Genomic DNA, 12,755 nt, shown 5'->3' with positions numbered 1-12,755 from the left:
AAATATAAATATATAAATATAATTTCTGGTCGACGTTCTCTGAAAACCCAAGGTGCCTAAACTGACAAAGTTTGATGATTCTAAGCTAATACATACCTGAGATATTCAAAAGTAGGTCACTGTGACCTACTCTTTGGTCATCATTCTCTGAAAACCCAAGATGCATCACTGACAAAGTTTGATGATTTTAGGTCAATAAGTACCAAAGATACTTAATTTTAGTCACAAAATGTCAAAAGTAGGTCACCATGACCTACTTTTTGGTCGTCACTATCCAAAAACCCAAGATGCATCAACTCACATAGTTTGATGATTCTAAGCCAATAAGTACCGGAGATACTTAAATAAAGCCATAAAATGTCAAAAGTAGGTCACCGTGACTTACTTTTTGGTCGTCACTCTCCGAAAACTAAATATGCATCGACTCACAAAGTTTGATGATTCTAAGCCAATAAATACCTAAGATATGTAAATATAGCCATAAAGTGTTGAAAGTAGGTCACCGTGACCTACATTTTGGTTAACATTTTTCAAAGACCCAAGATGCATCTACTGACCAAGTTTGATGATCGTAGGTCTGAAAGTAATCAAAATATGCGTTTTAAACAATTTGAAAACAAATGTCGGCAAAATTCAAAAAGTAGGTCACAGTGACCTACGTACTTTTTCATAAATGTTTTAAGGTCCCAAGATGCATCAAAGTACAAGATTTGATGATTCTAAACCTCCCAGTGTCTGAAATAATGGGATTAAATGTTTTAAAAGGATAAGTCATAAAGTTCAAAAAGTAGGTCAGGGTGACCTACTTTTAAGTTGACGTTGTTTGAGGACCCAAGATGCATCAACTCACAAAGTTTGATGATCATAGGTCTTAAAGTAATCAAAATATGCCATTTAAACAATTTAAAAAACAAATGTCTGCAAAATTCAAAAAGTATAGGTCACAGTGACCTACTTCTTCATAAAAATGTTTTAAGGTCCTGAGATGCATCAAAGTACAAGATTTGATGATTCAAAACCACCCAATGTCCGAAATAATGGGATTTAATGTTTTTAAAAGGATAAGTCATAAAGTTCAAAAAGTAGGTCAGGGTGACCTACTTATAAGTAGACATTGTTTTAGGACCCAAGATGCATCAACTGACAAAGTTTGATGATCATAGGCCTTAAAGTGTCCAAATCATGCCTTTTAATCAATTTGAAAACGAATCCCCGCAAAATTTAAAAAAAGTAGGTCACCGTGACCTACTTTTGAGTTAACATGTTGTGAAGTCATAAGATGCATCAACTTACAAGATTTGATGATCCTAGTCCTTATAGTAAGCAAAATATACACGTTTTTATTAATTGTAAATTTAGGTCAACTTTAAAGTGACCTTGAGACCATGCCCTTTGCCAAAGGGTAATTCCCCTTGCAAATTTTAAATCTTCGACATACCCTGATCCTTGTATGTAAGTTTGGTGAAAATCTGCCAAGTGGTTATGGAGAAGATTTTTTAGCAACCAGTACTTTTGGTTTTGTTTTCCTGATTATCTCCCCTTGTTTAAAGGTCCCAACCCTTATTTTAAAATAAATGGTAGCCCTTGGGCCAGGGATACCCTGTGACAAATTTGGTACTGATTGGCCAAGGGGTACTTGAGTTATGGCCCATATTCTAAAAAGTTTACGCACACCGGACACCGCATAAATGGCCATTACATTAGCTCTTTGAGCCTTTGGCTCAGAAGAGCTAAAAATCGATATGACTAATATAAATATGACTGTAATATTGATCTTACTCTCTTTATATTTACATTTGCAAATATCTTTCTTAGATGAACTTTTTGAACATCGATGAACCTATTGAAGCCCTTTTGGGCTTCACAGGATTTGACCAACTAAAAGTTCATTTCCCAGAGAACTTTTTAACATTGTTGTTTATTTTTTAAAAAAGATATTTCTAAAAGATTATTTCATATTTATATGTAACTATTTTTTAACTGGTCCCTAACTTTTATTTCCACCAAGAACCTTGTGCTTAAAATTTGACTTAACTTAAATCCAGATGTCAACATGATAGTGCTACATTGTATAGATAAGATTTTTAGTCTCTGTAACTTTCTAAAATAAAGGAATAGGATTTTCCTGATAATATGCACATCTACACATTGTTTTCTTAATGTCAGCAAAGTTTGACGTCAAATTCTGTGCAGCGGTTTATGAGGAGATGGGCTGACAAACTGTTCAACTCTATATTCAAGATATGAACAAGAATCTAAGTTAAAAAGTGCTGAAATTTCCAGAAAAATAACGGAATTGGAATTTCTTGGTAGTACACATATATCTACACATTGCGTCCTAAATATCTGCAAAGTTTGACAAAATTCTGTAAAGCGGTTTATGAGGAGTTGCACTAACAAACAGTTTATCTCTATATACAAGCTATGGCCAAAAATATATGTATATATACGATATTCCCAGAACAAGAGGCCCATGGGCCTTATAGGTCACCTGAGTATCATGCAACAACTTTCCAGTGATTGAATTTGGTTTTTATTTTAAGCCAGATGCTATGGCATTCACAATTTTGAAAGATGAACCATTGCTAATCATACCTATATACTTAGCAAATTGCTTAGTTTGGTTACTTGATACCCATAGGCAAGGTAGGGGAACAAAAAATGCATTTCAACTAATCAGTAATATTCATCAATAATCAGTAGTGCCCCTACCACACATGAACCCCTGACCCTAGGTCCACATATTGCACAATTTTTGAAAAGGCACCCTTGCTTATCAAAAATATTTGATTAATACAAACTTACAGATTTCAAACAATTCATTTTCAGTATATAAGAGTAGAAGCAGCCCCCCATCCCCCACCCCCCCTCTATGGTACCCCTGACCATGGGGCCTTGAAATTCACAATTCTGGAAGAAGGGCTCTTGCTCATCATTACTATACTATATAAGTAGTTCATCTGCTTAATAACCTGGAACAGAGACGAACATTTTCAAAGATTCATGTACATGTTTTTTCACTTCATAATCAATAGAACCCCACCCTAACACCTGAACCCCTGATCCTAGGGCCTTGAATTTCACAATATTGGAAGAGCACTCAAGTATGTACTTAATTAGTTTATTTAATACCCAGGAGCAGAGAGGAAGATTTTCAAAGAATTCATGTATTTTTACTACATAATCAATAGAGAGCCCCGCTCTAACACCTGAACTCCTGACCCTTGGGCCATAAAATTCACAATTTTGGTAGAGGCACTCTTGTTCATCATAACTATGTATTTAATTAGTTTATTTATTACCCAGGAGCAGAGAAGAAGATTTTCAAAGAAATAATGCATTTTCTCTATATACTTGATTTAGCCCCACCCTAGCAACAGAACCCCTGACCCTGGGGCCATGAATTTCACAATTTTGGTAGAGGACTCAATGCCGATTACAATCATGCAAACAGTTTGACTGCTTGATGTCCAGGAGTACAGAAGAAGATTTTTAGAGATTGCATTAATTTTAGTGGTTTTGGCCCCAGGGGGGCAGAGGTCATGAAATTTACAATTTTTGTTCCCCTTCACCCATAGATGCTTTGTACCAAATTTGGTTGAAATTGGTTCAGTGGTTGCACAGAAGAAGCTAAAAATGTTAAAAAGTTAACGACCGACGTACAACTGACAACGATGGACGAAAAGAGATAGCAATAGGTCACCTGAGTTTACTCAGGTGACCTAAAAATAAAGGAATCCAAATTTCATGGTAATATACACAGTCATGTAAACATTGTGTCCTAATTATGTGCAAAGTATTCTGTGCAGCAGTTTATGAGGAGTTGCGCTGACAAAACAGGACTGACACACTGACAGACGGTTCAAAAACATTATACATCCCACAACTTGTTGCATAGGGTATAATTAAATAAGTAGCTATTTTAGGAGAAGAATAATTTAAAGAATTTTACCTATGTATTCCCATGCTAAACTTTGACCCCCATAATGGCCCCACCCTACCACTTATGATTTAGCATTGATTTGAATAATGTAGTGTTTTGATGAGAAAAAAAATTTATTTTAAACAAGATATGAGTAAAACACTTATGCCCACTCCCCTATAAAATGGTGCTTTTCTAAGTTCCAGGGACATAACTCTGTCAAAAATGGCTTGATTGTACCCAAAACAGATCTTGACCTGGATATTCTTATGGTCTGTATTATCTGTATATTGAATTTCATTTCAGTATGTGCAACCTCTGAAAAGATAATGAATGGAAACTGTAAATAATTGAAATTTTTCTGTGTCCATTAGGCATAACTCTGTTCGAAATGGTTCGATTGTAACCAAAGCAGAACTTGACCTACAATGTAGATATTCTTATAATAAATCTCAGGTATACCAATTTAATTTTCATTTCAATATGTGCAACCTCTGCAAAGAATATGAACCGAAACTGCAAAATTATGTTGTATCATATATCATAAGTTCAAATAAGCTTCATTCCTTAAATGTGAGATCAACTTTGCCCTGCCCTAGGGTGTAAACCTACTAAACCATGAGTCCAATGGGTATAACCCTATCATAAGATATGCATTTTTTTCTCTCCAAAATTGACCTTTCCTTGTTTAAGTCACATTGTCATTATCCTGGCTTAATTCTCCATTCATTTAAAAGGTTTTAATTATGGTACATATATATATACTACCAGGTATATCTATTTTGTGAAATCTTTTCAAATATGAATGACAAGCAGAGTTAATATATTGGTATTTTTAGGTCATTTGTATGAATTTTTATCATTGTTTAATATTCATGTGAAAACAAAAAAAAAATTTGATTCATATAGCGTTATATATCATGGATCAGAAGTTCAATTTCTGTGGGTAAATAATCCATACTTTGAAGCTAAAATTTGAGACAATACAGAATTTTCAACTCTGATTTACCTCCTCTTCAAGCTCTGCTATCTTTCCCTTAATGACTTGAAACTTGATCTTTGGCAACCCTGTCAACAAATGAAAGAACACCTAATATATTAATAAATGTTGATGATGTATAAGTAAGCTTCACTTTTTGACAAATATAAACAAGAGGCCCATGGGCCACATCACTCACCTGAGCATTGCGGCTAAAATAAGTAGAAATTGGTTTATTATTGAAAAGTTTAAATCCAAAAGTAGTCCCATGACCAATCATGGCTTTGCTATTCTTGAGAAAAAGATTTTTTCTTTAAGAAATTATCATACATATATGTCTATGTAAAACTAATTTGTTCCGCCATTGTGGCCCTGCCCTACCCCCCGGGGCTCATGATTTGAAACAAGAGGCCCATGGGCCACATCGCTCAACTGAGAAGCTTTGAACATTCGGTTCTTTACCAGATTTCCCCCTTGTAATACATATTGTGACCCCACCCTACCCAACTGATCATAATTTAAACATTTGGAAATTACACTACCGTAGGATGCTTTGATTCAACATTGTGAAACTTTGATTTCCCATTGTGGACCCGTCCTACCCCCAGGGATCATGATTAGAACAATTTAGAATCTACACTATCCCAGGATGCTTCCACATAAGTTTCTGCTTTTCTGGCCCAGTGGTTCTTGAGAAGATTTTTCCTATATATTTCTATGTAAAACTTTGATCCCCCATTATAGCCCTGCCCAACCCCCAGGGATTATGACTTTAACAATTTAGAATCTACATTACCCCGGGATGCTTCCACATAAGTTTCAGCTTTTCTGGCCCCGTGGTTCCTGAGTAAAAGATTTTCAAAGATTTTTCCCATATATCTTTATGTAAAACTTTGATTCCCCATTGTGGCCCCACCCTACCACTGGGGGTCACGATTTGAATAATTTAGAATTTGCACTACCCAAGGATGCTTCCACATAAGTTTCAGCTTTTCTGGCCCAGTGGTTCTTGAGAAGAAGATTTTTAAAGATTTTTCTTATATGTTTCTTTGTAAAACTTTGAGTTCCCATTGTGGCCCCGCCCAACCCCTGGGAGTCATGACATTAACAATTTAGAATCTACATTACCCAGCTTTTCTGGCCCAGTGGTTCTTAAGAAGAAGATTTTTAAAAAATTTTCCTATATATTTTTATGTAAAACTTTGATTCCCCATTGTGGCCCCGCCCTATCCCCGGGGGTCATGATTTTAACAATTCAGAATCTGCACTACCTAAGGATGCTTCCACATAAGTTTCAACTTTTCTGGCCCAGTGGTTCTTGAGCAGAAGATTTTTAAAGATTTTTCCTATATATTTCTATTTAAAACTTTGATTCCCCATTGTGGCCCCGCCCTATCCCCGGGGGTCATGATTTTAACAATATATAATCTACACTACCCCAGTATGCTTCCAAATAAGTTTCAGCTTTTCTGGCCCGGTGGTTCTTGAGAAGAAGATTTTTAAAGATTTTTCTTATATGTTTCTTTGTAAAACTTTGATTTCCCATTGTGGCCACGCCCAACCCCTGGGAGTTTCAGCTTTTCTGGCCCAGTGGTTCTTGAGCAGAAGATTCTTAATGACCCCCACCCTATTTTTGTCTTTTCTTGATTATCTCCCCTTGTGTGGGGACTTGGCCCTTCATTTTCACAATTTAAATTCCCCTTCACCCAAGGATGCTTTTTACCAAGTTTAGTCAAAATTGCCCCAGTGGTTCTTGAGAAGAAGTTGAAAATGTGAAAAGTTTACAAAAGGACAGACAGACGGACGGCTAGAGGGACGACAGACAAAATGTGAACAGAAAAGCTCACTTGAGCCTTCCATTCAGGTGAGCTAAAAACTTGAATTTTCACTGCCTGAGGATGCTTCCATATAAATATGAGCAATTATGGCTTTGTGATCCTTGAGACAAAGATTTTTAAAGAATTTTCCTACATATTTCCATGTAAAATGTCAGTTTTGGCCATTGTGGCCCCACCTTACCCCTGGGGGTCATGATTTGAACAAACTTTAGTAGATATACTACCTGAGGATGCTTCCCAATTATCTCCCCTTGAAAGAGGGCGTGGCCCTTCATTTAAACAAACTTGAATCCCCTTCACCCAAAGATACTTTATGGTAAGTTTGGTTAAAATTGGCCTAGTGGTTCTTGAGAAGAAGTTGAAAATGGGAAAAATTTACAGACAGACAGACAACCTGACAGACAGATAGACAGGCAGACACCAGACAAAATGTGATCAGAAAAGCTCACTTGAGCTTTCGGCTCAGGTGAGCTAATAAAATGCAGAGATGTATGTCAAGGGATTGCTTAGAAAAATTAATGAATTCAATGCATGTACATGTACCTTCTTTTTCAGTCCTTTTGGATTCCACTTCTTCAATACAACTGACTACATTTTGGAATTCTGCTTCATCAGAATGACACAGTATAATTATCAAGCCATCTGGGGGTTTTGGTGCACAGTCTATGATACGCTTAACAAATTTTTGAACTGGCCATGTGTGATTATCCTTCAAATCAAAGCTCACTGACTTTTTCTTGTATTTGGTGACCTCTTGGAAGAAAGGCACTAAAACACTGTCCATTTTATGTTTTTCTCTATTCTCCCCTTCTTGCCATAATGGATATTTCATGAAAGCAGTTCTCTCATCTGGCTCAGGCCATTCAAAGTTCTTATCTACATGTACATTTAACATTAAATAACTGAATTGAAATACATTTTAAGTATGCACAAAAGAAAAGTTATTACTGCAAAAGCTTATTAATGAGACTATATATTGAAGCCCAAAACAAAAGTTTTTAACATTCATTTTTTTTCTCATCAAATTTTGCATAGTTTAATTTGTCAGCTGCTTTAGTTATTCAGGCATTGGCAAGTAATTGAAAAACAAATTACAAAAAAAAAATTATTATGTTTTGCATTTTTTGTATATTGAAAAAAAAAATTACTCTCGATTATTACAGTAAAAACATGCTTATAACAAAGTGCCAGAGATGGCCAATTTTACTTTGTTACATGTATTAGCATAATTTGATATATAGTATCAAGTAAGTTTACAATATTATATATAGTATATATACTATATAGTATAGTATATATATTATATACAGTAAAACTATTTAGTGCGAACATGGATAATGCAAATTCACGGATCCGATATAGCAAAGTTATCATTGATCCCCAGCTAATTAATCAAAAGCCTGAAAGGCTTCAATGGCGTCGAACAAGAAAAACAATTTCAAAAGATCTGCAAATAGGTCAAGTGAGTGACTCCGGTAACATAATGATAAAATTAAAAAAAAAAATAGTCTTAACACAAAGACAGTATAGGGCCTGATCGCCTTGTGTCCTGGTCCGAATGAGTCAGGGTTCGAATTGACCAGACATCGTCAGAAATGTCCATCCTCTATATCAATCTACCAGGTAATTTCTTTTCAGTCAATCGAAGACAAATGAAGGGTTTCATAAATTATTTTAATTAATTGCCACTGTCAGAGTGTTGTTCTGTTGTATAGTGATTGCATCTTTACTACAACCATGACTCTAATGTTACAAGTACGATCAACTTACGATAAGGCGCGGTAAACAAATGGAGGAAATGGATAAATACAGTAATACTGGCATTACTGGTCAATATCGTAGGTTGTTCGGCTAAAATTGGATTGAAGATCGTAAAAGTAAAGCTAAGATTAAGAAATTCAATCTTTATAGTCTTGTTGTATTCGTGTTTATTTTGTAATTATTTTACCATATTTAAATTCGTTTGTATTACACAGAGACATATACGTCTCTGTAATACAGTAGTCGGTCCCAAAATGTGATTCATGTCATTCGACGCACCCTCTCAGTAGAAATTCATCCGCAACAACCATAACTTTTTTTGCATAAACATTAAACATAATATTGTTGTTTTGTAGTAGTATTAATTGAAGATACAATTGATTTAATTTTATATTCAAGCTATTATTCATTGTGAACGTTTTAAAAGAAATCTGGGTTACAGCTGTTGCTATTTTCTATTGCGGATGCATCCACTGACACATACGGTCGCGTAAACCTGACAGACTGATCCCTAGATGACGATCGGGCAAGCCCGACGCCATAAAAATAACCGATTCTTTAAACGGATATAACGAATTATGGATATAGCAAAGTACTTTCATAGGTACCAGTGACTCCATTATTACTGAGTTTTACTGTATTTTAAAGTCATAGAGAATGAAAATCACTTCCCTATGAGCATCAATCGTTATAAGCATGTTCACTATATGCATGCTTTACTGTAATTTAATTGGTAAGAGTTATCAGAAGAATACCTGTATTTTCAAGCTGTTGTGACTTGACATACACATCAGCAAATACATCATCCTCTTTGCCATTGTGGAGAACAAAAGCTGTCTTTCCTCTGATCCAATATCTAGCATGTTTATCTGGAGAATACTCATAGAAGCATTGATTTTCTGAAAGAAATTTCTTCACTTCAGGAGGCATAGCTTCAATGGGTAGCAAAATATGCTGTTCTTTCATACATATTGAAGCAATATACTTTTGCATTTCTTTCAAAGCTGTGGGTGAACCTGTCATTTCAATTTCAACCGTTCTTTTCAAAAATCTTAAGGCAATCTCATTCTTCCTCGCTTCTTCTTGAAGTTCTTCCTTGTGGAAGGTTTGAATCCATTTGAATGCTTTTTGGTCCAGATGCCAGGTATATTTAGTTGATATTTTTGCCTCAGCTTCATTCATAAACATTTTCAAACTTTCATTATCTTCAAGATCCATTGTATAGACAAACACAACCTCAAGTTTAGCTGGTTTTTCCTCTTTGCTGATCTTCATAGTAAATTTCTTTTCTGAACTTTCTTCAAGTTTGCCGGCTTCTTTTGTGCACCATTGCTTGAAATGCTCTATTTCTGGTGAATACGTGATGGAGTATTTTTTCCATCTGATGGATTCTTGCAAAACTTTTGCTATCTCTTTCTTCTCCTCATCTGTTTTCCCATATATAAGTAGAATTTTTGTGTTGGGAAGTTCTGCTAATTCACTGACTGCCCATGTGCCATTACATCTTATTCTACTATCAATAAAAGCCTGAACATTTTCTCTGGATAAAAAGAATTCAAAGCCTTCAAAGCCTTTGCATACTTCAGGTTTAATATCTTTCAACCAGTAATTATTTGACAAAAACTTGATGGCATCAGCACATTCTTTTTTATTCCCAATCACCTTGACTCTCATATCACACTTGTATATCTTAACTTGTGGGAAGATTTCAACTGCCTGTTCTATTCTATCGAAAACCTTGAAAAGACGCCACTGCAATGGGCTGCACTCAAATATATGATATGAAATTTCTTCGTTGCTCTCAGGACTCCATAAAGTAGCATTTTTCATGTGTCTTTGCAGGTCTAAAAGTAGGTCTATCACATTTTCTCCTCTGCCTAAAAGAAAAACTCCACAGATATCCCTCTCTTCAAATGCTGAAACAAAACCATCAATAACTAAAGCAGATTGTTTAACTTTTCCAGAAATATCTTGAATTTCTTCAGATGGCCCTTTGATAACAAGCAGCTGTAGATCTTTGAAGCAGTCATCTGTTAACTTTAAGCATTTTTCAACCCACTGATCAAAATCCTTTTCATGGGATTCTGAGCTGAATTCAACCATGATGTACCCAGATGTTTTAAGTTTTATTTCACTTTGCAGATCTTTCAAATGTTTTTTAATAATATTTTTTGTCTCTTTTTCTGTCATGAAGAAAGACCATTTCTTGAAATTATAATAATCACATGGATATTTTTTTGAGTCTTCTTTTCCTGATCTAAATGTGAAGACAACTACAAATAAAAAAAGATACACAATTAAATTAAATTTTTGGAGCAGTCAGACAACTTCAATGATTTTTTTTATCATTGTAAGCAGATAGCTCCGTTGGTAGAGCACCTAAAATTTGGAGTGCCTGCCTGGTCTGTGAAATATTTTTTATTTACTGTTACACTGTCTAGTACTTATTGGAAGAGGGACTATTAATTGGTCTATCATGTAAAAACTACAGATCAGAATTAAGGAACCATTGTATGGGGTATTAACTTGGAAAGACTTATTCACTAGAAAATCCAGGTCGGCCACCTGGTGCAGTGGTTAAAACATCAGACTCTGCTCCAGGGTCACGAAGTAAGGAGTTGATCCTTATGTCATGGGTTCGAATCCCACTGTGGGACTGGAGAACGGTCCTTCAGATGAGACCGGTGTTCTGTGTTGCAGTAGGTGCTGGCAAGAAAAAGATCCCTCACAGCTTGATGCCCCTGTCATGCCTAGCATATATAAGGACAAAATTTTCAGCTCTCCACCTGTGGTTTCTCCATATAAAATTCTTGAGAAAGACATACATTAAAACATACAATCCATTAGAAATGCACACAAATTATATATTTTTTTCTGCCTATGACCTTGAACTTGCCAAAATGACTTCATGTCAAATCCCAGGTAAACTTCTGGTCATCACATTTGTATTAAGTATGAGCTTCCAAAGTTTCTCTGTAAATAAGTTAGACTTGGCACCATCCACAGAGAAATGGACAGCTAGACAGACAAGATGATTCCTATATACCCCTAAAACTTTGTTTGCAGGGTGGTGCAGTTAAAATTTTCTTATTCAAATACTGTGTAATCCAAAAATGAAATGTAAAATTGAATTCCCTTTTAGTAAAGAACTATGCATGCTACTTCTCGATTCCTGCCTACATTTTAAATCCATTTAATTCAAAATGGATGACAATTTAGCCATAAAATCTTTGTTTATTACAAAGAACAGTTCTATAGTGGCAATAGATTAATTTGTTTGAAAACCAGTGCTAAATAGTAAATTATGATTAAAATTTTAAAAAAAATCAGCATATATATCAAAATACAGTATGTTTCAGCTGTAAAGCACTTTAAAATTGCTGAAAAAGTAAGTTTGTGATTTTTTTGTACATAAACATGTCTATAAACATGAAAAAAAAATATCGTAAGAGCTACATGGATATTGTAACATTTTATGCTTGATTTTTGTGATTAACTCAAAAACATCACATCTTGAAATGAATTAGGGGGTGGAAAGGAGTATTTTTAATTTTATATTACTTTACAATATCCCCTATCAGAACAGTAAGTTATTTGTCTAATTGACCAAGTGTATTTACACATTGACTGGTACAATCTCAAGTTAGAAGAGCTGGACATAGACAATTAAATAAATGTTGAACCCTAAATATGCATCTTTCTTAAAATTCCTGACTGTGTATATTTTAAAATATGAATAATCAAAGTAAAGCATAGAGTTCAGACAATAAATTGTAAGTAAAAAAGGATTACTTTTTGAAGTTTCTTCTCTCTTTGACATATGCTTTGGTTTCTTGCTCAAATCATTGTTGTAAACATCAGATCTCGTTGTCGTACTAGGACCTATAAATACATGTCAATATTTTAATCCATAAAATCTTTTATTTTATCTTAACAATTTAATAAATTTGTCACCTTTGCATCTCTAATAATCATTAATGTGCAAACCTTAAACTCCAGCAGAAGAAATTTTCACCACTTTCTGACAATTCTTGTATTCCATATCCTTATACTATTACTAGTATTAATCAATTTATATTACAAAACATATTTATCATATCTCATAATGATCAATCTATACAATGTATTAGCTCAAGACAGTCAAGTGACAGCTACCTGTATTAAACTTCACGTTTCCCTGTCATTGTCATATTCTTATAATCATATTATACATGTATCTTGCTTCCTTGTGCATTCCAGTGATTCTTAAGATTTT

The 12,755-nt window shown here is 34.7% G+C and overlaps 1 protein-coding gene across 2 annotated transcripts in view; it reads right to left on the bottom strand.

Moving 5' to 3' along the window:
• Positions 1-12,755, bottom strand: part of LOC134264599 (uncharacterized) — an 89,799-nt gene that overhangs the window by 41,627 nt on the left and 35,417 nt on the right. For both annotated transcript variants that reach the window (XM_062746882.1, XM_062746883.1), the window contains 4 exons: positions 12,293-12,382; positions 9,256-10,773; positions 7,283-7,615; positions 4,932-4,990 (listed from right to left, as the gene is read on the bottom strand). In XM_062746882.1, the coding sequence (XP_062602866.1) occupies positions 4,932-4,990; positions 7,283-7,615; positions 9,256-10,773; positions 12,293-12,382 (2,000 nt within the window). The remainder of the gene's footprint in view (positions 1-4,931; positions 4,991-7,282; positions 7,616-9,255; positions 10,774-12,292; positions 12,383-12,755) is intronic.

Source organism: Saccostrea cucullata, unplaced genomic scaffold (assembly GCF_032062105.1).
Source record: "Saccostrea cucullata isolate Sc308-1 unplaced genomic scaffold, CSIRO_AGI_Scuc_v1 ctg629, whole genome shotgun sequence".
In the NCBI taxonomy this organism is placed as follows: domain Eukaryota; kingdom Metazoa; phylum Mollusca; class Bivalvia; order Ostreida; family Ostreidae; genus Saccostrea; species Saccostrea cuccullata.
Note: the sequence above shows the minus strand (reverse complement) of the source record. Positions and strands in the feature narration are given on the sequence as shown.